We start from the raw sequence: 22,050 nt of genomic DNA, 5'->3' as shown, positions 1-22,050 counted from the left end.
GGGAATCATATGGTCAACTTTGAATTTTAAAACTCATTCCGGCATCAGTGAGAGACTGGAAGACAGGAGGTCACCAAATTCAGGGTGACTGGTTAGCAAATGCTCTGGGACCTCGGTGGGAGATGGCGGTGGCTTAGAGTAGAGTGATGGTGGTGAAGATGGTGTGGAAGGGAGGCTGTCAGACTTCTAGAAGAAATTCTAGGGGTCCTTAGTGAAGAAGTGCCTCCTCCCACTTTCAGATAAGGCAAATGTTCTATGTTTTTGCCAACTTTTCACCTTAGAATTAGACACTGTGTTGCAGAAATATACTGATGCTTTATTTATTCCCGGGAAGTGACAATTCAGAACCTGCTGACCAAAGGGAAATAAAGGAAAGGGAACTTCAAGCACTTGAGAGGAAGGGGATGTTCAAGGCGGTGAAGTGCGTATTGAAAACCCAGGAAGGGGAACCGGGAGGGGAGCCTAAAAGAGCAATAAAGCTTTATGACGCTTTTCTCTCCATGTTTCATCCATCAAACAGGCCCTCCTTACCCCAGGACCAAAGCAAAATGACTTCTGTAGATGCTCTTTATAAAGACAGTCCCAAACATTTCCCTTTGGAAAAAAGCTACCTAATGTAAATCTGCAGTTAGGAGGATGAGCGTATGCTGACTTCCTCCAGGGTGTGTGTGTGTGTGTGTGTGTGTGTGTGCGCTCACACACAGGCAGATCCAACAGTTTGTATAGAACTTGAGAATAACTTGTTATTTTTTGTTTATTTGACATGACAGCGTTTCCATAGCAATGTGAACTTGTGTTTTTGAGAGGCTATTTTGATGGGGCTTTGGCAAGCCGTGTGAAATCATTAATTGCACACGAATCTGGCTTCTTTGGCTGTTTATAAAGGACCCTCTAGGGAGACTGGATTGGTGGGCTTTGGAACGAAATCTCTAGGTCCCATTAGACATCATACATCTGTGATGGAAACGCGTCCTGCCTTGCCTTCAGTATTTGTAGCTTAGCTTCCTCTCTCTGCCCACCCGCCCATCCCAGGCCGCAGAACAACTGGAGGTACAGGTAGCAAACATTTACTTTTTTGGCCCCAAATTTGGGAAATAAAAGTGCTTGTGGGGCTTGTTATTGTTTACATTTTATCATTTTAATTGTCTTTGTTAAGGCCATTTGTTCCCAGCTCATTTGGTCTAAAGTCCTCACTTAGTTGCCAGAAAAAGGTCACTTTGAAACTTCACAGTCCTTTCGTGTCACTACATCAAGTCAGATTGGCTTCTTTATTGACGCTTTCTTGTAAGCTTAATCAAGGCATGCTCTTGGTTAGATCTGAGAATATTAAAAAATGATTAGGCAAATGTCTGTTTCATGCTGATTAACCTTACCAAAATGCAGAAAATTCATCTGCTCCTGTATTCTGTTACTATTTTCTATTCAAAGCAAAAGACAACCCTATTACTCCAAAGGTTTTGGTTGCAAGGGGAAGAAATCCAACTGGAACGACTTCAAATATGAAAAGGATGTATGGGCTCCATTTTGGCAAAGTCTAGATACGGAGGTGGCTTTGTGCCTGAGTGGGCAAAGACATTGTAAAAAAAATTTCATCTCCATCTCCTCTTTTCTTATCTATCCTTTATCTTGGCATCATTCTCTGATACTGATGACAAAGAAAATTACCATCCAATGGCCTCAATTTCTACCTTTTCAAATGCCTGACTCTGAAGGTAAAGGTAGGGTCTGTTTTCTGCTGCCTCTGAATATACAATTCTAGTGGAACAACTCTGACTGGCTTTGCTTGGGTGACACACTCATCTCTGCATCAACCACCATGACCAAAAGGATGGGGCATTATGGTTGGCTAGGCCAGGGTCGCATGCCCATTCCTGGGACCTGGAGGAAGGTATTATGATCAACATTGTTCCTGCCAACTACGAAATTGAAGTGGAGTGGGAGGAGCTTTTCAATGGAAAGGCATGTGCTTGCATGCAAAAACGAGATGTCTGTCATGCTAAGCAACCTCAATTTTACTCAAGGAGCCCCCTCTATCTTCAAAGTTAAAAGATATCCACACCAAGCTGAACATTAAAATTGCCAAGGAAGCTTTAAAATACAGATTCCCAGGACCCCATTCCTGGTGTATGTAATTCAGTGGGTCTGGGCTTATCACATTTTTAATGCTTCCTGGGTTATCCTGACAAAGAGCTTACTTTGGGAACCATCCATGGTAGCAGGTTGTGGTAGGGAGAGAAGGTATAGAATCTTGAAAGAAAGATTCAATTGAGCTACGTATTCTTTCATAATGCAATGCTTAATTGCACTCTAAGTCTTCAGAAATCATAGTCTATTTTGGGTAGAAGTTATCTGATTTTTCCTATGTTGACTGAGAGGTAGGAGGGGAATTAGGCTTGAGGATAAAAGCCAGAGCCCTGTCTGGAGGAGCGTGCTGGGAATAAGAGCCACAGGAGTGAAAGGTAAGGGTGTGTCGTGAAGATGAACATTACTTTGTCACCCCAGCATCAGAACCCCCTTCTATGTTTGGGGAATTACACATCTTTTGAGTCTTGATGAGAGAGAGAATGACCTCATACTTTATAAGATGAAAATGTCAGAAACACATTTTTCCAGCCTCCCTTGTGGCTATGGTTTAGATGTAGGTCTCACCAATAAGCTGCACTCGAGAGACTGTGACATTCTCCAGCAAGGCCTGTGGTCGAGGGCAGAGCAAGCCTTGTAAGTTGTAACATAAAAGTCAGAAGGTTTGGGTGCTTCCCTGAGACAGAAGGCACTCTCTGAGGCTGGAGATTTGGCATGACTCCAAACATTCTGATTGGCTAGTGGGTTTGACCAGGAGGGTATGGGCAGTTGTGGTAGTTTGCTGTTAGCTTACGCTATTTCCCACTCAGATCACCCTAGGCCTTAACAACTTTCTATCAAAGCTTTAAGGTACCTGAGTTACTGCAAAATGTAGAGCTCACATGGGACCTAGAAAAGTTATTACAAAGAAACCTCTCTATTACAGGTATCCTGGAGTGCTCCTTAAAAGTAAAACCAAGTCCTAAAGAGGTTGCAAACTGGCAGTCCTAGAGCAATATGTAGCCCACAGTCATGTTTTGGGTCGTCCACAAAATTTTTTTGAACTAGCTGCTAACATCTAAAAAGGGGTCTCATCAAAAAGTCTGAATTTATCTTCCTATTGAAAAGTCAGACATCTGGCATTACTAGATTTACACTGTGCAAGTTGAACAGCAGCTGCCTGCTGAGGTGAGGCACAGGTGCTCCACCTTTTCACAGGATCTTTCGCTGGTCACCTGGTTAGCCTCAGTATCCATCTGGACTCTTATTTGCAAGTAACAAGAGCTGACTCTGACAACTTTCAGTAGAAAAGGGATTTACTAAAGTATATTCTGTAGTTATCAGAATATCTTAGAGGATTGGAGAACTGGGTTGCAGGTGCTGCAGCCAGGAACAGCCCCAGGGCTCCTGCTGTAACACCGGAACTGCCAAGGCAGGATGGTTTGGCAGAAGGTCCCCCCGGGCCTGCTGCACCTGCATCACCTACTCTGGATGCATGATGCTGGTTGCTGTCCCAGGCCACTGAAGCTACTGACACCTTCCCTTGAAGGGGATACGTGAGATTTCTGCTCCCTCTCAGACTTTTAATTCAACCTCTAGAGTGGGTGTGTCTAATTTTCAGAACTTGGGTCACATACTTGCCTGCTAGTGACAAAGGAAGCTGGAAAACGAGTATCTGGTACTTTAAGCTGCTTTGCTTGATAAGGAGGAAGCGTCCCCAGACACAGGGAGGGGTTTGTGATACTGGATAACCACAGAACAGCAAGTATCCACCACTGCCCCGAAGGCATTTGAGTTTGCTACCCTCATCTTGCACACACTAAGTCCTAATTAAATATTGGTTGAGTGGCGTATAAGACTAGGAACTTTAGGAAAAAACAATAATGGGCAGAGGGGTGGAAAAAAAGAAGAAAAGCAGAGGAATCAAGGAAAGGCAAAAGGGAGAGAGAATGAAAGGAAGCCAAAAGGGGAACAATTCAAAGTGTCTCATGCCTTAAAAAGCTTTTGCTCCAAAGTGCAGTTTCAGTCATTGCACTTTTCTTCTCTATTTTGCCTTATAAAGACAAAATACATGCAAAGCCGTATAAAATTCTTTTTTTTTTTTTTTTTTTTTTTGTGGTCAGGAAATATCAGATCCAGCCCAGAAGTGGTTCAGCTCAGTCAATCGCCAGAACACCAGCTGCCTAAGTGATGAGTTGGTCCATCCAAGAGGTGGCTGTTTAGCCAATGGACAGATGGCCAAGAAAGTCAAGTTAGTTGGTCTATTGTTTGTCATTTGGGGGGCTCACAGCCAGCTGAAACAGCGAGAAGCCAGCGGATTCAGAAGCCATGGCCCACCATGTTGGATTTGCTTCTGGAATCCCATAGGCACCCAGCTAGCAACAAAGACCAGGAGGGCAGATTTTGCCTCACTGAGCCCATGACTTAGCGAAGAAGAGCTAATCTCTTAACCCCAGTGGTAGATAAGAAAGTGGCTGAGCTGGCAGTTTGGTCAACAGTAAGATACTTATAACCCAGTATGAGGAATGTGAAAACAAACAACAGCTGTGAAAATGGGCACCCAGGGAAAGGAAGGGCTACTTACAGCACTTTTCCAGAAGCATATTAAATTTCTAATTAAAGAAGGGTGGTTTATTACACATGATAAATAATTAGTGAGAATTCGAGAAAACCATAAGTTAATTTTCGAACCTATCTAGTGTTATAATTGGAAATACACTCGAGAGAGGTAGCTAAAGTTAGAAACTATGCTGTTATCACTTTATTTATCACTTCAGAAAACACTGAATATACCTGTACTATGTGCCAAGAACTACTCTGAGTAATGAATTATGATGAGCAAAAATCGGCCACCTCTGCCCTCACGGAGCTTACATTGCAGCCAAGGGTACTTTCCGTTAAATAACAAGACAAATAATATTGCAGCTCTGTAAGCACTGTGAATGAAAGGCACATAAAACTATAAGAGGGTCATAGGAGGATTTTACTACTTATCATCTAATTATATATATATTTAATATATATTATATATACATATGTGTGTTATATATACATATATTCCCCCACTTTGGTTGATGATCAATAGCTTTCACTGAAAATTCTGTGATTTGAATCCTGTCTTCTTCCACTGCCAAAACTTTAATTCTGACTTGCTCAGTACTGATAGTAATAATTCTGGAAATATACTTGGTTTCTACTCTGAGTTTGGTGTCATCAACCGACAAAAATGCAAGGAGCTTCTCGCAAGGAGCTTCTCGTATGTTCTAGTAGTAGAAGTTCCTTGCATTTTTGTTTCTACTTTCTGGTGTGGTCCGGTTTTGAAAGACCTTTGGATGTGGAGACAGGTGTCCTACCGTCAGATTTAGCCCTGTTATTTGGCAGCAGTAAAATGGGAGGAGCAGGATCTACCTCTCGCATGAGTGGCGACGATTAAATGGGAGAATATATCAGCAATTGAGGTTTCCCCAAACACAAGACAAAAAAATGGAATTTCACAGTATTCCAGGGTTAGATTCTAAAGTTAGTGCACAAAGGAAAAATTGCCTGGAGTCCAATTTACCCTTGAAAATCCTTTTGAAATTCTCGCCGTGGTGTCTGACACACCCGCTCTCAGCTCACCACTGCCAGTTTTTCCTGTAGCATCAAAACAGACTGCCGTTTCTTCAGCTGAACACGAGATTAAGTGGTTGGCTTGCTTTTAGTGGCCATGCTGTAGGAAAATGCTTCTCTTTAAACACCAGAATCACACTCAGTGGTACAAGATGCTCAGATCTGGGATGCAGTGGGAATTCGGACTATCGGCTGCAGCAGCAGATTCACACTTCCCATCTCATGCTCACCGAGGACATACACTTATCGAGTGCAGCGGTGAGAGTTGCCTGTTGGATTGAAGCTGTTTCTCTCTCTTCTCCCCAAACCACATGGTGTTAAAGTCGGGAAAGTTAAAAGTGTGTAGGATCCTCCAGCTGCCAAATAAATAGTTGGAATACCAGCTCCTAAGAGACCTCGGTCGGCTCTAAGTATTCCTGGGTATTTATTGTAACAACTGCCATGCTTTTCTCCAGTCCCTGCCTGCCTTTCTGGATACCTTTGTTGCTGTGATGACTGTTTCTGATCAGCTGTTCTTGACTTTATGTATAATTTCCTTTTTCGGGAATCCATCTATTTCTGCTCAATATTTCTTTCAGATGAAACACAATGATTAAGAAAATAGGGAAGAAAGAAAAAAATTAAACTTTTTATCCATCTCCTGCAGGGAGCTCACAAACAGGCCTGGTGCCTTAGTTTCATTTAAGAACTTCAGCTCTGCAGAATTATAAGCACAGCTATAATGCTTGCCCTGCAAATTCAGCCTTGATTATTGTCTGGGCATCTAAACCTTGATTGTCTCCCACACTTGGGCCCATTTGTTCTCCCCGTTACGGTGTCTATGAGGTTAAGTTGTAGCCATTGCTGCCCAACAGTTAATGGGCTTTGGTTTATGGGTCACACTGTGGTGTGATGCTCACTTTTAGTCATTAGTAGAGTCCATAAATTAGTGATAATAATTAATAGCCCTCATTGAGCCCTTCTTGTGCGCCAGGCATTGTGCTAAGTGCTCAGCTTAAATTTCCCCATTTGATTCTCACAACAGACTATGGACTGAGTATTATTTGTATAATTGCAATTTTCTTTGCTGAAGGAAGGTTTGTAACTTGCCCCAGGGTCATAAAGCTAGCAGGAGGCAGAGCTGACCCTAAGTACCTGGTTTTTAACCATAGTGTTGATCAGCCTGACTACAGATGGAGTCTTCATAGACATGTTCAGTAGATAGCCAGGATCTCTGGCTCTTCTAGGGACAAGCCTGCCCTGCTTTGGTGCTCCCTCAAGCAATTGCCCCACCTGGGAAGAAGGATAGGACGGGCACTCCATCTTGGTGCTGCCCGACCCTTAATCCTATCCCCAGCAACTGCTACACCTGGGGAAGGAAGGAACACGTTACCAATCTGGGAATTCCCCAGCCTAGGCATAATGGGATTTGGAAAGTGACCTAGAGTAACCTAAGGCTAATTGTTATGTCATTAGCTTAAATTTCCATTGTGGTTCATCCCCCCGCTCCACCAGGACTTTTCGAGAAGGAGCTCACATATATAGGTACAACCTTAAGAACACCTGTTAATCATTTGGTAACATCCCACACCTCCCGAAAGCCCTTCCCCAGAACAGGCCAATAAAAGGAAACAACTTGAGAATTCCCAGAGAGAGAATTAGTAAGTCAGTCAGTGAATCAGTCTTTCTCTCTCCATGTGTGGAGACAGACCTGTATCATTTCATGATAAAAAACTACTCGTGGGAAACTGCTTCTTCCTTGTGGTCACTCTGTGGCACCAGCCCTGCTTGTGATTTTTTCCTAGCAAGGAGCCAAAGGACTAGGATAACAGTCCACCAAGAGGCTGGGCATGACACTTTGGTGTGTCTGGTCATTTTTCAGCCAAGAGCACACCAAGAACTGAGAGCAGACTGCCACCCTGACAGATCTATCACAGCAGTGGCAGCTACAAAGTCAAAGCATCTTCCACTGCAGACTCCTGTGAGTGCTAGTTAATAAAACAAATTCCCATTCCCTGACAGAACCATCATGCCAGAGTAAAGCCAGAGAGTCTGCATTGATGATAAGCCTCCCAGTTGACTCTTACAAGCAAGACCCTGTGGTTCAGACCCCACATCCAGACCCTTCTTCTCTACACAGTAGACACAAAGAGTGTACAGGCTCATATCATGCCCCAGCACTGAGCTGGGGCTTTCCTGAATGCTAACACATGATATAAAAAGCCAAGTTGAATCCAAAATGTAATCAGAAATTTTGATACTATTCATGAGCTTTACCAGTTGCAATGTAATTTTTTTCCTAAAAGTATACTGTGAGGCTTTTTATATATGTCTTAGCATCTTCTTAAACCTGGAATGAATGATTTATTAGAGTTGGATCAATATAACAAAAGAAGGGAAATTGCTGTTCAACCAAAACCACCTATGAGAAAGGACGTTAGTTTCTTTCCTCTCTAAATTTTAATTAAGTTTAAATTATGGAGAAAAAATTTTAATGTAATAGATTGCATGTGAGTCACAATGTAACGTATGATTGCTGTGACCATTCAAATAATTAAGAAACATCTGAAGTAAATTTAATAGTTTCCTTTCCTTCTCTTCCATTCCTTAAAGTTTGACAATTTGCTGTCTAGCTTTTCATAGTTTTTCTTCTGCTTATTGAAACATATACATATCTGTACACACTTGCAGTGTATTAACACAGAATCACACAATACAAATTAACCTGTATCTTGCTCTTTTTCATTTTACCACATATTACTTGTCCCACCCGTCTAGGATTTTTGTTTTCTCCATCCTCCTGCCCCAATTTTCTGTATACCTCGTTGCTGGAGAATCAGTCACATGTGCAATGTAATTCTGCTTCTCCAGCCAAGCTGATGGATCCAGGGCTGGGCATCTGAACCCAGATGGGGCAATGTATCTCTTCTCTGGGATGTAGGGGCATCCTCAGTGTGGATGGCTGTTACGTATGAAATTTGGGAGTGTCAGTTGCCATTTTTCCTCATGTGAGCCTCAGAGAAAGGTAGATTGTAATGAGCCAAAGAATAATGCAGATGTGCCAAGGAGAAAGAGAGAGAGAGGCAGAGGCAACATTTTGGATCATCCCCAAGGTTTGACTGCAGCCTTAGGTTCAACTCTGCCCTTGGACCCTGTGAGATGTAGTCCTTCCAATAAATGCCCTCGTGTTTCATTGGGCCTTCATTCTTAGTTACTAAGGGCAGACTAAACATTTCAAGCCACCCAAAATTTCTGAAAGCATTTTTCTTTTCCTATCATACTTATGTCATAGTGATTAAATGTTATATTGTTTCCCCTATGAGAAATAAAAGCATAGATAAGCTACTTTATTCAGTAAACTTCAATTAATTTATGCATACCTACTCTTAGCTAAGTTCTGTGCTCCCAAAGAGTTTTTAATCCATGGAAAACACAACAAATAAATCAACAACTTAAAAAAAAAACTGTGATAAATGTAATGACTGAGACAAGCACAGATATTATGGAAAGACCAAAAAGGGGCATCAAAATCTGTCAAGAAGTCTCACTGCTGGCTGATGTCTTAAACATGTACCTTGTTGGCCAATGTAGTGATTGGAAGAAACTATCTGGAGGAACTGTCTCAAACAATTTTCAAATTCTAAAACCAATTAAAAAATACTTTTTAATCATCCATTGAGTTTTTTCCACAATACATCTTCATGCAAAACAAGTCCATAATTTGACTGTCTCCAAAAGGAGCCAGGAAGATTTACACAACATGACTCTGGAACTTTCCAGAATATATAAGTACTCACATATTGGTTGTTCCAAAGACTTTTTCTTCTTAAGCTACTTACTTTCCCTCGAAGAAGAGCATTTGCTTGGGTTGATAACCATTATGGAGCAAAGAAAGGGCAGTTAAGCGACTCAGTGGACCTCTGTGTGGGTATGATGCAAGCCTCACTGCTCACTCTCCCTTGATTTCCCACCTTGTGCACAGCTGGGCTGTGGCTGTCTCTGCTACATGATGCGTGGGGTGTTCTTTCATTCAACCACAGACGGGGCCCTTAGAGCTGAACACCTTGTGCGTCTGTCTCTGCCTTCTTAGATACATTTTCTTCAGAATCAGAAAATTGCTCATGGATCTTTGCTGTCTTGAGCTTGCTTGAAACTTGGTTTCTCTAAGGGATAGCTGGACAAGCAGTCATTGAATTTCCTGACCTCAGAAATATTGCTTTCCTATGCAAGGCCTGTTTAGATTCTAATTTACTTTAAAGTGGAGCTCAACTGCAGAGAAGTGAGATGCATTCTTGCCTCATCTCTCAAGGTCTGACAACAATAACAACAACAACAACAACAAAATCCTAGGCATCAAGTATAATATGGGAATATCAGAGAAGGGAAATATTTGGGTCACCGCTAAGTCTTCTAATAGCACGTTTTCAACTGGAAAAAAGAGAAAAGAAAAACAAAAAGACAAAAGAAACAGAACTGTGCTGTGGTTGGAGAGAAACTTGGTTCAGATCTTGGTTCAGATTCTTTTCTCCCGAGGATACTGGTGCTGGAGTAAGGGCTAGGGAGTAGGGATGCCTCCTTTTCTAAAACCCTGGGAAAGTGTTTTCCATAGGCAGGAGATTGGATTTGTTAATGTCTTTTGGCAGCAGATCCATGGCCTTTTGTGGTATGATTTCTGGGACAGTGTTCTAATGAGGATTATGGATGACAAGGAACAGTAAGTTACTAAAACTAGCTCAAGTGAAATGGGTTTCATTGCAAGGATACAGGAGGATCCAAAAAAAAAAAAAAAAAAAAAAAACCAATGTTAGGAAAACGTGTTGCTGGACCTCTTGTGAGTAGGAATTGGGAATGCTTCCACTTGTGGGTGACTCCTAAGTGGCCATATCCAGTTTGGGGGACTACAGACTTTGCCTCTGCAGCACCTAGTGCTTATCAGAAGCTATCTCTACGTCTTATCCAGATTCCAGAGAGAGAAAATCTGGCAGCTTCAACTCATCTGGCCAAGTTGTCACCTGTCAAGAAGTCTTACTGCTCACTGATGTCTTAAACATGTACCTTGTTGGCCAACGTGGCGATTGGAAGACACTATCTAGAGGAACTGTCTCAAACAATTTTCAAATTCCGAAACCAATTTAAAAAATATTTTTTGGTCACCTGTTTCGTTTTACCCACAATACCATCTTCATACAAAAGAAGTCTGTAATTTGGCTTCATACAATACAAGTCATGGACTTCTGGTAGCAAATAGATTGACAGTCCTCGAACCCAGGGGGCTATCCCTGTTCAATCAACTGTCGTGGCAAAAAGAGACAGGATTCTTTGATTAACAATATCAGATGGCTAGCTTCTCCTAGCAGGAGTCCACAGAAAATGTTGTGTTCCACATCTTCAGAACACCTTCAATAGCAGAACATCCTTTAGTAAGGAACCAAGACTTTCATCTCCAATTACCCAGGAGGCTTTGGGGTTAAATATTCCTGAGAGAGACTCATTTAAACCAGTTTATACTATAAGGTGAATGATAAATTACATTTTATCTGCAAGCTTTCAGTCATTCCTTAAGCAATTATTGAGTCCCTAACATGGTCACTTGCTAGATTTTGGGACTACAAATGAATACTTTTTTGGCGAGGGAAAGAGGAGGAAAGGAAGAAGTTTTTAAAATCTGAGTTCTTGCAGGAAGGAAGTGCCCGAAGAAGAAAAGGATGCAGAGAGAATACATTGGGGTTGGTGGGGAAGATAGTTTATTTCACATTTAACAACTCTGTAGTCAATAGAGCTTTCCCCCCAAAATCCTCCCAGCCTGAATTGAACAGCCCAAGTCTTAGGTACTGAACAGCTGTCTGGGACAAGGAAGGCAGAGTCCTTACCCCCACAGGAAAAAAGGAACGAAATTCGATTCAGCACCTGCCCTCAAATGAGAAACAATTGCTTCTGTCATTCAGGAAGGCCATGGTGGTAAAAAGCTGGAAGGGAGTTACAAAGTGCGGAGAGGTGAAAAGCTGGGCTGGGCTCAGATTGGGGCATCAAAGCCAGGTAAATGGTGGCGTCCTTAGAAGGCACCAGTTTACCAGTTTGGTTGTAGCTTAGATTTAATGACATTCAACATTCTAACAAATAGCATGACACCAGCTCCTGCCAATCAGAACTGATTGATACTGGCCCCACTGGAGCAGAATCTGAAGGCCTCTATGGCACCAAGCATCAACTCTAGTTTAGAGATTACAGGGAGGTGGGGGCCGGGGAATTACCAACCAGTAGTAGTATCGCCAATGGTAACAATTGGAACTGTGTCAAAAGCAGTGTGGCACTTACGGCACACTATCCAGCTCTCCTGAAGGACCACGAGAGGGGACAATTCTGGAGACTCAGGTCTGGCTTCTGTTGCGGAGGACTTGAATGCCACGCTAATGAGGATGCCCTTCACTCCGGAAGGAACAGGGAGCCATCTGTCCCATTCCCTCAACAAACATCCCTTCAGTTAATAATTCGTCAACACAATTTTAGGAGCTCGGAATGACTGGGGGGTAAAGATACGCTGCCTGCCCTCCGGAGCTGGAAATCCAGGAGGAATTCAGGCAGGAAGTGCCATGACCCCAAACAAACATCACTGACGGGAAAGCTCACGGGACCTTAGTTTACCAACTGCCGCCCTCTCAGAGAGGGTAAAGTGACTTGGCCAAGTTCACGCAGCCCGTCACAGACAGGGACGAGCCGCCCTTCCTCGTGGTGGCTGCGGAAGAGGACGACAACTCTTGCCAATCAGAGGCCAAGATGGCAGTGGGTGTCGCGGGGGAGGGAGGCTCGTCAAAAGGGGCGAAGGATGGCGTATTCTTAGCAGCGGGGTTGGCTTGTTTGCTCAGGTGGCACGGTTTCAGAGCACTTATTCTGGCTGAGTTAACTGCCTCTCTCACTCTGTTTTTGGGGTGGATTCGCGGTGTGGGTGTGAAGGCGCGCCCCTGCGGCTCCTGGGGCTCTTCTTCCCGGAGCGGAAGGAAGGAATCAGGCACCTCCTCCCCGCCGCCCCCACGGGTCTGGGCCGCCCCAGGCTTCCCTGAGCGCGGCAGGCCCGAGGGCTCGGCGGGGCCGGCTGCCCGCCAGGCGCGGTCTGGACGCCGGCGGTCCCCGGGCTCGGGGCAGCGCGCCGCGCGGGTCTGCCGCGGCCCCTCCATCTCCGCAACCCGGTCTGGCAGCGCCGCGCTCCGCTCGGAGGGCGCTCGGCCGCAGAGTCCCGCGCTGGGGAGGGGCGACCGGAGCCGCAGCCCTCTCGGCGGGACCAGACCGACCAGGAGGGGAGCAGGCACGGAGCTGGGCAAGCGCAGGGCTGTGGGCCCCACTCTCTGGGCACACGCCCTCCGCGCCGCGCGCTCTCGGGGGTCGAGTGGCCTCGGACCTTGCCAATCAGCAGTGCTGTGCGCCCCGCTTGCTCCACGGTGCGTTAAACGTCAGGAGGGAGCTGCTCAGATGGGGTCACCAGACGCCTTCTCCCCCTTTCCCCGGAGCCCGCGGGTTGAGCAATAAGCCAACCCCAGCCGGACGCTGCACTCCTATAAATAGCGCGCGTGTGCCCGCTTGGCGCTCTCCGGGCTGCGCTAGGAGAGAGAAAGTTGTGCGCAGGGACGCGGGACGTGAGGAGAGCCAGGAGAGGACCCCGCGCCGGACGAGCTGCCCTGCACCCTGCGCCCAGCACCCTGGAACTGATCCCGCGAACGTGTGCTTTCGGTGCGGGGCACCCGGCTAGCTGCTGACTACCTTCTTATCTCTGAGTGGCACCAGATTTTGGGGAATTTTTGACCCAGCGAAAGTGGGAGTCGCTAGCGTCCTGGCCATGAACACAGCCTTGCGTTCTTCTCGGTCCTGGAAACACCGTCTGCCTCTGTAACTCGTTCCTGCCGCAAGCCAGACTCTACGGGACCGACACTCGCACCACTGGGCACCGCCACGCTTGGCTTCTCTTTGCGTTCCCTCTGTTTTTCCTGTTCTGTGGTTTATCTGGTGCTGCTTGGGTTTGGGGCGAGAATTTATTATTATTTTTTCCCTTGAGGTGTGAATGCGAGGGTTTGATGACTTTTAGATGTCTGGGAACAAGGGTGGGCACAGGGGCCCCAGGCAGGGCTGATTCTTGGGCGGAGGAGGGTAGGGTAGGGGGTTCTGCATGAGCTCCTTAAAGGACAAAGGTAACAGAGCCAGCGACAGAGCTCAAAGGGAGATTTTGACTTCAAACCACAGAATTGGTGGAAGTGTGCGTGCCGCCGCCGTCGTTCCTGCAACGCTGTCGACATAGCCACTGGCATCATCCCGAGCTCCGGGATCCCCGGGTAGGAGGCGACGCGGGCGAGCAGAAGCGCCAGCCGGCTGCGGCTGCCCAAGCGGCTTACCATGGGCTCCGGGCGCCGGGCGCTGTCCGTGGTGCCGGCCGTTCTGCTGGTCCTCACGCTGCCGGGGCTGCCCGTCTGGGCACAGAACGACACGGAGCCCATCGTACTGGAGGGCAAGTGTCTGGTGGTATGCGACTCGAACCCAGCAACAGACTCCAAGGGCTCTTCTTCCTCCCCTCTGGGGATATCGGTCCGGGCGGCCAACTCCAAGGTCGCCTTCTCGGCGGTGCGGAGCACCAACCACGAGCCATCCGAGATGAGCAACAAGACGCGCATCATCTACTTTGATCAGGTCAGACCCGGAGGGACGCGAGGCACTGAAGGGTGGGCGGTCACCAGGCACCTCCAACCGACCGAGGCTGCCTGCCCAGGCTCAGGCGGTCTGGTTGGGATATTGGGGCGGGGGAGTCATTTAAGCAACCACCTCTCCAAATATGTCGCGGGCCTGAAACTTCTAACGTCTACCCCCCCCCCCCCCAACCCGGCCCCCATTCCCTCCTGGCCTCTAAAAGAGGCTGCTGGGGCGGTGGGAGACAGGCTTGGGTGCGCAGAGGCGGGCAGCAGAGCTCAGGACAAGTTTAACAGCAACAGGTCGGCAGCAGCTGAAGGGAATCTGGTCCCTGGACATCGCGATCTCTTGGCCAGAGCTTGACTCCCTGGGTCAGACTCCTCTGCCGGTGTCGCCGAGGCTGTTTCTATGACACTCTCGCGGACGCGGGATAAACGTTTGATTTGTTTCTCCCAGGTAGAAAAGCTTCTCCCCAAAGAGAGCTCGGGGCCTCCACACTCTCTGCAGAGATCTGGCAGGGGGCCGCAGAGGGCGGGGGCGAGGGCCGGGGGTCAGATCTCGCCTCTGGGTTCCGCTGCCAGGGTCCCCAAACACGTTCCAGGCGCTGCTGCCGCTGCCTTGGAGTAGGCAGGACGCGGTACTTGGAGAAAAGTTGCGGAGGAGGGGAGGAAAGGAATTTGGCAACTGCGCTGAGCTCCCGTAGGGAAGCGCTGGGGAGCTGGTTCTCCCTTTCTGGGCTCCTGGCTTTTCAGAGAATTGCAAATTGCTGAGGAAAGACAGACTTTGAGGTTGGGGGTAGGGGATGAGGGAGGATCTGGTGAAAGCTGTGGTTTCTGTTTAGTGACCTGGTGCTCTGTGGTTTGGCATGATGAGAAACCCCAGGATGTTGACTTACCTTTAGCAAGGGGTCTTAAGGAAGAAAAGTGACTCGGAAGTTTTAATTTCAACCCCAACAGTACCCAGAGTCTTTTAAAATTGTAAATCCACAGTTCACAGGTGTAGGCGAAGTCACAATGTACAGGAGCACAGGTTAAGTGTTGTCACAGGATGTGTAAGGGTAGGCATTTCTTTACTTAATTTTTCCTAAGTAATGCACTCTCCAGCTGGCCAAAGACAGAGAATGTCTCTCTGGGGGCTTACTATTTGATAGCCATCATTTTTAAAGAATTAAGTAGCTCCATTTGGCATTTTGGTGCAGTATTTTCCATCTCGATGGAATAAGTCTAGCACCACTCCTGGTTTGTATTCCAATGCGTTAATTAAATGTTCAAATACTGTGGACATTGCACTATTCTCTGTATGAGGTGTTCTTTTCAATGACCTTTCTGTCAATTAGAAGAGGAAAAGGGTTTGTTCTTCTGTTCAGGGAGCCATGCATCTTAGAGACAACAAGACACATTTTAGTTATAAATCTTGATGTGCCTGGATGGTCCAATTACAATGTAGAGTCAACATCCAGCTTTATGTGTAGTCAACACTAATCAGCCATTTCCATTATTGCTAATGAATTACGCTACTTGTATCTGAATCCGGAAGTCGCTACTAAACACCTCAAATTATTTTAGATGTGCTTGAAAAAAAAAATTCCCTGTAAAGCCTCTGTTGGGGTTATTGCACAGCTGCTAACTTGTTGTTCTCTGACCTATCATCAGGTCAGAGAAAAGAAATCTGATGCCTACTTGGAAGATTCCGAAATCTCAGAATAAAATTATACGTGTACATGAATTTTAAGTTAGGTGTTGAGCCTGGTACATCCACCTGTCACTATATTCTGTTATATTGCTCAGAGGTAATAGTACATTTTTAGGGAATTATGCAAGAGGCTTGAAAATGTGTTAATATTGGCAGGAATGTAGTCTTTAAAAGACATAGTAGCAGATTGTCATTGGTATATGGGAGATGTGTCGTTTTAAGGATATCTGATTTTTTTAATGCTACTTATAGATTTATTATTGGAGAGAAATGGAAGTCATACTATATTTTGCATACAGTCTCTCTTTCCTTCTCATAAGAAGGAACTTACCTATGTGACATTGCAAATTTAGTGTAAGAGGTCACTTATTGAAATTTAGAGTTAATTTCATAAGCAATAGAATCAGGCCGAACATCTTGGCATACAAAATGCATTGTTGCTTTCTTGGGAAACAGTTCCTAATTTCACTTTTGACCCTTGAACTTAAAATAAAGAGCAGGTAGATAGGAGGGTAATGCACAACCCTGGGAGATACAGGGAAAGGCCACCTATTTCATAGACTATCCTTATTCGTGCTCTTTGGCAGCCTGCAAGGGCTGAGTCATTGCCAAATTATTATAATTAAGGCCTAGATGGCACAGGAGTGAAAAAAAAATGGCCATGGATCTTAGGAGAGGGTTGGCGGAGGCTCAGGGAAGGGCCAGGCATTCAGATCACTTTGTGTACCAACTGTTCAGTGTCAAGGATTATGTGACACAGTGGAGGGGGTGCCCAGGCCTCTGTGTGTCCAGGGATGACTGCAGAGAGTCCATGGATGCCGATTGGCTGGCTTAGAAACGTCACCTCTGGACATTGCAAAGGCTTGTAGAAGGTAGGAATGTAAACACGTGGCAGATGCCTTTTATCTGACTCTCAAGGTAAAGCTAATATTTATAAGCCCTCAAATATTACCTAGATGTTTCCAGAGCCATTGGGCCTTGCTGGAAATTGAGACATGAATACAAAGCAGTTACTTTAGTTTTTCTTATGTCATTTAAAAGACATAAACATCTTCCAATACACAAGTCCATTTTCCAAATTAGCTACGAGGAAAGAAATAGAGCTAGATGTTTTATTCTCTGTGAGTTCTTAAGCTAGTTGTTGATAAGAAAGAAAGAAAGAAAGAAGAAAAGGAAGGAAGGAAAGAAGGAAGAAAAGAAGGGGAGAAGGGAGGGAGGAAGGAAACTTATTTTACTTACAGAAGAAAATATCGTAATAATGTACTGTTTTTTATTATTTTTATTTTTAGATACTAGTAAATGTGGGTAATTTTTTCACACTGGAGTCTGTCTTTGTAGCACCAAGAAAAGGAATTTACAGTTTCAGTTTTCACGTCATTAAGGTCTACCAGAGCCAAACCATCCAGGTATGTGCTTTGACCCATTCCATCTCCGGCCAACTGCGTTCATCTTTAGTGGGCTATGTATCTATGGATTTATCCAAAGACATTTTTTCACTAATAGAATAAACATCCATCTTTATTGTTTATCTTTTAAAACAACTAATTTCTGATTTTCTTCTTTATAACAGCCATTAAGGCATGTGACAAAAAAATGTAGAAAAATAAACAATTGAAGTTATTACCTTAATAACAACCAAACACTTAAAAAACATGGTTTAGTAAAAATTTGTTGACAGAAATCTCTGTATAAGATCATGATTTTATTTAATGCATGTATAGAAATTATTTGAACTTGCAAGGAAAAAAACTTGTAAGACTAGTAGAGCTTTACAAGTGTATACTAAATAAAACAAATTTCCTATTTTTTTTTTACAAATTATGAGGTTTGGTTAACTATTAAGAATAAATTTATGAAGGAACAACTATTCAACATGCTTTTTTCAAAGGATGTGCTGAACTTATGCTTCCGTTTATCCTCAGTTACTCTGATGCTGGTGAATTCTTACCAATTGCAATTCCACAGTTAACAATATATTTTGTGTTCCGCTTTCTAAGATAATGGGCTTGACTTTACACTCAAAGGCAACAATGGAGTTAATTCCTGTAATAGTCAAATGTGCTAATGCCAAATGACACCAATTCATGTCTATGGAATTCTAGGATAACTTTTTGTCTTATGCTCAATGTTTATATTGTACATTACATCCATGTGAATGATAGATTACATACTCGTCTACCACATTTACATGTCCTAGTAAGTGGGTAAATTAATCAGCATCAGATTTAAGGCACTAAGTATTACTTTTAATCTAAAAAAAATGAATATCTAGTAAGCAAACTTACTTCATTTGGAAAAGCTTTTTCCAAGCCCCAATATTTAGAAATTATATAATGTTAGACCCAGTGTAATAAAAATTGTAATATAGAAAAAAGTTAATACAATTTGGAATTGATTCTTTGCTAATTATTCATCAATAAAATCTCTAGTGGAAGTGGTGATCATTATTTTTAATACACATTTCTTATCAGGGAAAACAAAAATAAATCAACCGTGTGCGCGCACAGACACACACACACACACACTTTGTTATTTCAAATGATTTTCAGCACTGTGCATGTTCCAGCTGCACAGAAACCTGCAAGGATGTTGGCAGAGTCTGGCTGCATCTGGGTTCATCAGGTCAATGCGCACAGTGTGTCTTTTCATGAATGCACTGGGAAGCTACACGCCTGCTTTTTTACCAAAAGATTATTGGGTGCAAGAGGTAAATAAAGTAGTAAGTTTGATTTTTGTGCTGAGGGGAAGCCAGTTTTCACATGGCTGGGTTGCTCCCCATGGATGGTATTCTTTTGTAGGAATTTAAGGAAATTCCTGTGGGAAATTTTTTTTTTTTTTTTTTTTTAAAAACCAGCTCAGCAGACAAAGAAGTTAAGGCCCTCACAATTGGCTAATTTGAAAGGAGGGGGACATATACTTGAACATCATGTATTTTACTAGGTCTGTCATCTTCGACATTATTTATTATTCCCAGTAGATGTTTTAACTTTAAAGGGAGCTTTTTAGTGATTTTTTTTTCTTCTAGGTTAACCTGATGTTAAATGGAAAACCAGTAATATCTGCCTTTGCTGGGGACAAAGATGTTACTCGTGAAGCCGCCACTAATGGAGTCCTACTCTACTTAGATAAAGAGGATAAGGTTTACCTAAAACTGGAGAAAGGTAATTTGGTTGGAGGCTGGCAGTATTCCACGTTCTCTGGCTTTCTGGTGTTTCCTCTATAGAATTTGATTTCTCCGTGATGTTTATCCAGGTGAGGGGTGGCCCGCCCCTGAGTTATTGGATGAACATTTTTTTCATCATTGGATTGATGTCTTTTATTGGTTTTTCATGGGTGAATATGGATTCTCTTTGAAGATTCTAGACCTGTCTGAACCAATACAGAGTTTCACAGATTATTTGTGTGTGTTCGTGTTTCAGTATATTTGGATTGGGACTCAAAGCAGATAATACCTATCTATGCTTAAATGTAACAGTCAAAAAGCTGTCTGCAAGGTTCACTCTTAATTTAATTTCCTGGGATTACTGAATTTTTTGAGATGTGGAATTTTATTTGTTTATTTTTAAAAGACTGGCAACTGGGTCTAAGAATTAGAAAACTCTCGAATTCTGACTTCAAGCAACGGTTAGTGTGATACTGCCAAAGAACTGTATACTGTGTTGATATATTGACTACACTTGTTTTTGTTCCTTTGAAATTAGTTTGTTTTGTTCTCTTAAGATAACTGCGAATTGTTTCTCAGTGACTGGCATTGTGTTTTCTCTACAAATAAGGTAATGAATGGCTTGCCCGCAAATTTACCTTGACTATGATGAGATCATCAACTTGACTTCCCTCAAAACAAAACAAAACAAAACAAAAAAACCCCTTCATAGTTGTATTTTAATTATATATGTGAAAGAGTCATATTTTCCAAATTATATTTTCTAATAGGAAGAATAAATCACAGATCTGACAAGGAAAAAGTTGCTTACCAGAATTCTAAGTGCTCAATCCCCAAACCTTGGCAAAACAGCCCTCCTCCAAGTGAGATCTTATACTTTATTGCTCAACTTTAATTAACATGATTGATAATAACCACTTTATTAAAAACCTAAGGGATTTTTTTTTTCCTTAGACATGACCACTTTATTAACTGGTGGTGGGATGCTGTTGTTTTTAATTATACCTATTTTTCAAACCTTATGTTGTATTTGAAGTATCATCTGGTTTTGCCTTAACTCCTTAAATTGTATATATTTATCTGTTTAGCTAATATTAAATTCAAATATCCCATATCTAAATTTAGTGCAATATCTTATTTTGTCTTTTGTATAGGTCATATGAATTCATAAAATTATTTATGTCTCTGTTATAGAATAAAGGTTAATATATGTTAGTTGAATTGTTTTTTCCTTTTGGTTTTGGAAATATATATTCTACATGATTTATTTCCTCTTCCTTCCCTTCTTCCTTGCCTTCCTTCCTTTCTCCTTCTTCCCTCCCTCCCTGTCTCCTTCTCTTCCTCCCTTCCTCTGCGTTTCTTTTTTCCTGGAGTTTAAGAAAAGCTCTCTGAATTTTCAGGTAATGTCCTCAGAATCAGTATAGGAAATCTTTACTCGGTTTAATCTGTCCAAATTCAGGAGTTGCAAGCTTGCCAAAAGAGAATCAATGAACTTAGTAAACTCTTCTTTCAGAAGGACTTATTGTTAGGAAGTTAAGTTTAAAAAGATCTCCCAAAATATCGTGAGGGTGCTCACGTATGAATGAGTGATGAGGAGCATAAAGACCAATGTTTTTAAACTGAAGACTTTGGGTAAAAGTTCTGCCCTTTCCTCAACATGAAAAGACAAACAGAAGATCACAGGCTTGTTTTTAAAGGAGGAATTGTTACTACACCTGCCTTGTCTGGAGATTTGGTTCAATTTGCTAGTTTTTAGTCAATTAAAACAATTTTTTGGGGGGGCCTTTTGTAGCTAGGGGCAGCAGGAAGGTGTTACAGGGAGACACATGTGGGCACTCCTTCCAGTATAATTGTGATTAATCACCAAGTCAAAATATTCATTCATCCACCAGGAAGACTCTCCTCCTTCTCCAAAAAGAATTATCTGGAGATGCTGGCAATGGATCCTCAATTGCTTGGCAAGTTACCCCCCCCAGCTGACCTTATTTCAAAAACCCTTCCTCCTTTGTGATTTTGTAATATGAAAAAATATTTCTCAGAGAGACTAAATAAAGGAGGCTTTCGTCTAAATGTGAGTGGAATCCTCTGTAAATACACCAGCTCTATCATAGACTTTCACCTGGTTCTCTGTAGTCAGAGTTTGTCTATACATCGCAACAGGGTGAATCATACTTGAATCAATACAATTGGCTTTCCGTATACACAGGTTTCACATCTGTGGATTCAAATGAAGATTAAAAATATTCAGGAAAAAATAAAAATAACAATGCAACAATAAAAAATAATACAGATGAAGAAACAATACAGGATAACAACTATTTATATAGGATGTACCTTATATTAGATATTATAAGTAATCTAGAGATAATTTAAAGTATCCAGGAGGATGTGCATGTGTTATATGTAAATACTATGCCATTTTATATAAAAGACTTAAGCATCTTCAGATTTTGGTATCCCACAAGGGGTTTTGGAACCAATCCAAACGGACAACTATGTAATATTAGTCATTGTTTTGGCAAAATGGCTCTGGAGTACTGGAATTACCAGTAGACACCTATGATGGAGCAGAGAAAATTAGGTGATTATCAAAATAGATCAATGCAGAAATGTTTTTTTATAAACATACTTTGGGGACTGCCCTTATTTTTCTTGATTTTTCTGAACATAAGAGAATACTGGTAAAGGGCTTGACTTTAATTCTTAAGCTCTAGTGTACATAATGTGAAATGCAAAATCCACTTGAAACTTTCAAGAGAAAGTCTATTTGAAAGGCACTGCTACAAGTAACATTGCAATTTTATGGCTTCATTTAAATTTAAACAAAATAATTTTAACGTTTTTGTTACCAAAAAACAAACAAACAAACAAACAAACAA

At 42.9% G+C, this 22,050-nt stretch overlaps 1 protein-coding gene across 1 annotated transcript; it reads left to right on the top strand.

Moving 5' to 3' along the window:
• The first annotated feature begins 12,685 nt into the window (after positions 1–12,685).
• Positions 12,686–20,463, top strand: CBLN4 (cerebellin 4 precursor). The gene is made up of 3 exons (XM_069496166.1): positions 12,686–14,319; positions 17,298–17,414; positions 19,034–20,463. The coding sequence occupies exons 1-3, from the start codon at positions 14,029–14,031 to the stop codon at positions 19,229–19,231; spliced, it is 606 nt and encodes a 201-aa protein (XP_069352267.1). The 5' UTR covers positions 12,686–14,028; the 3' UTR covers positions 19,232–20,463.
• The last annotated feature ends 1,587 nt before the right edge of the window (positions 20,464–22,050 follow it).

This window comes from Eulemur rufifrons, chromosome 20 (genome assembly GCF_041146395.1).
Source record: "Eulemur rufifrons isolate Redbay chromosome 20, OSU_ERuf_1, whole genome shotgun sequence".
In the NCBI taxonomy this organism is placed as follows: domain Eukaryota; kingdom Metazoa; phylum Chordata; class Mammalia; order Primates; family Lemuridae; genus Eulemur; species Eulemur rufifrons.
This window is presented reverse-complemented; position numbering and strand designations above follow the sequence as displayed.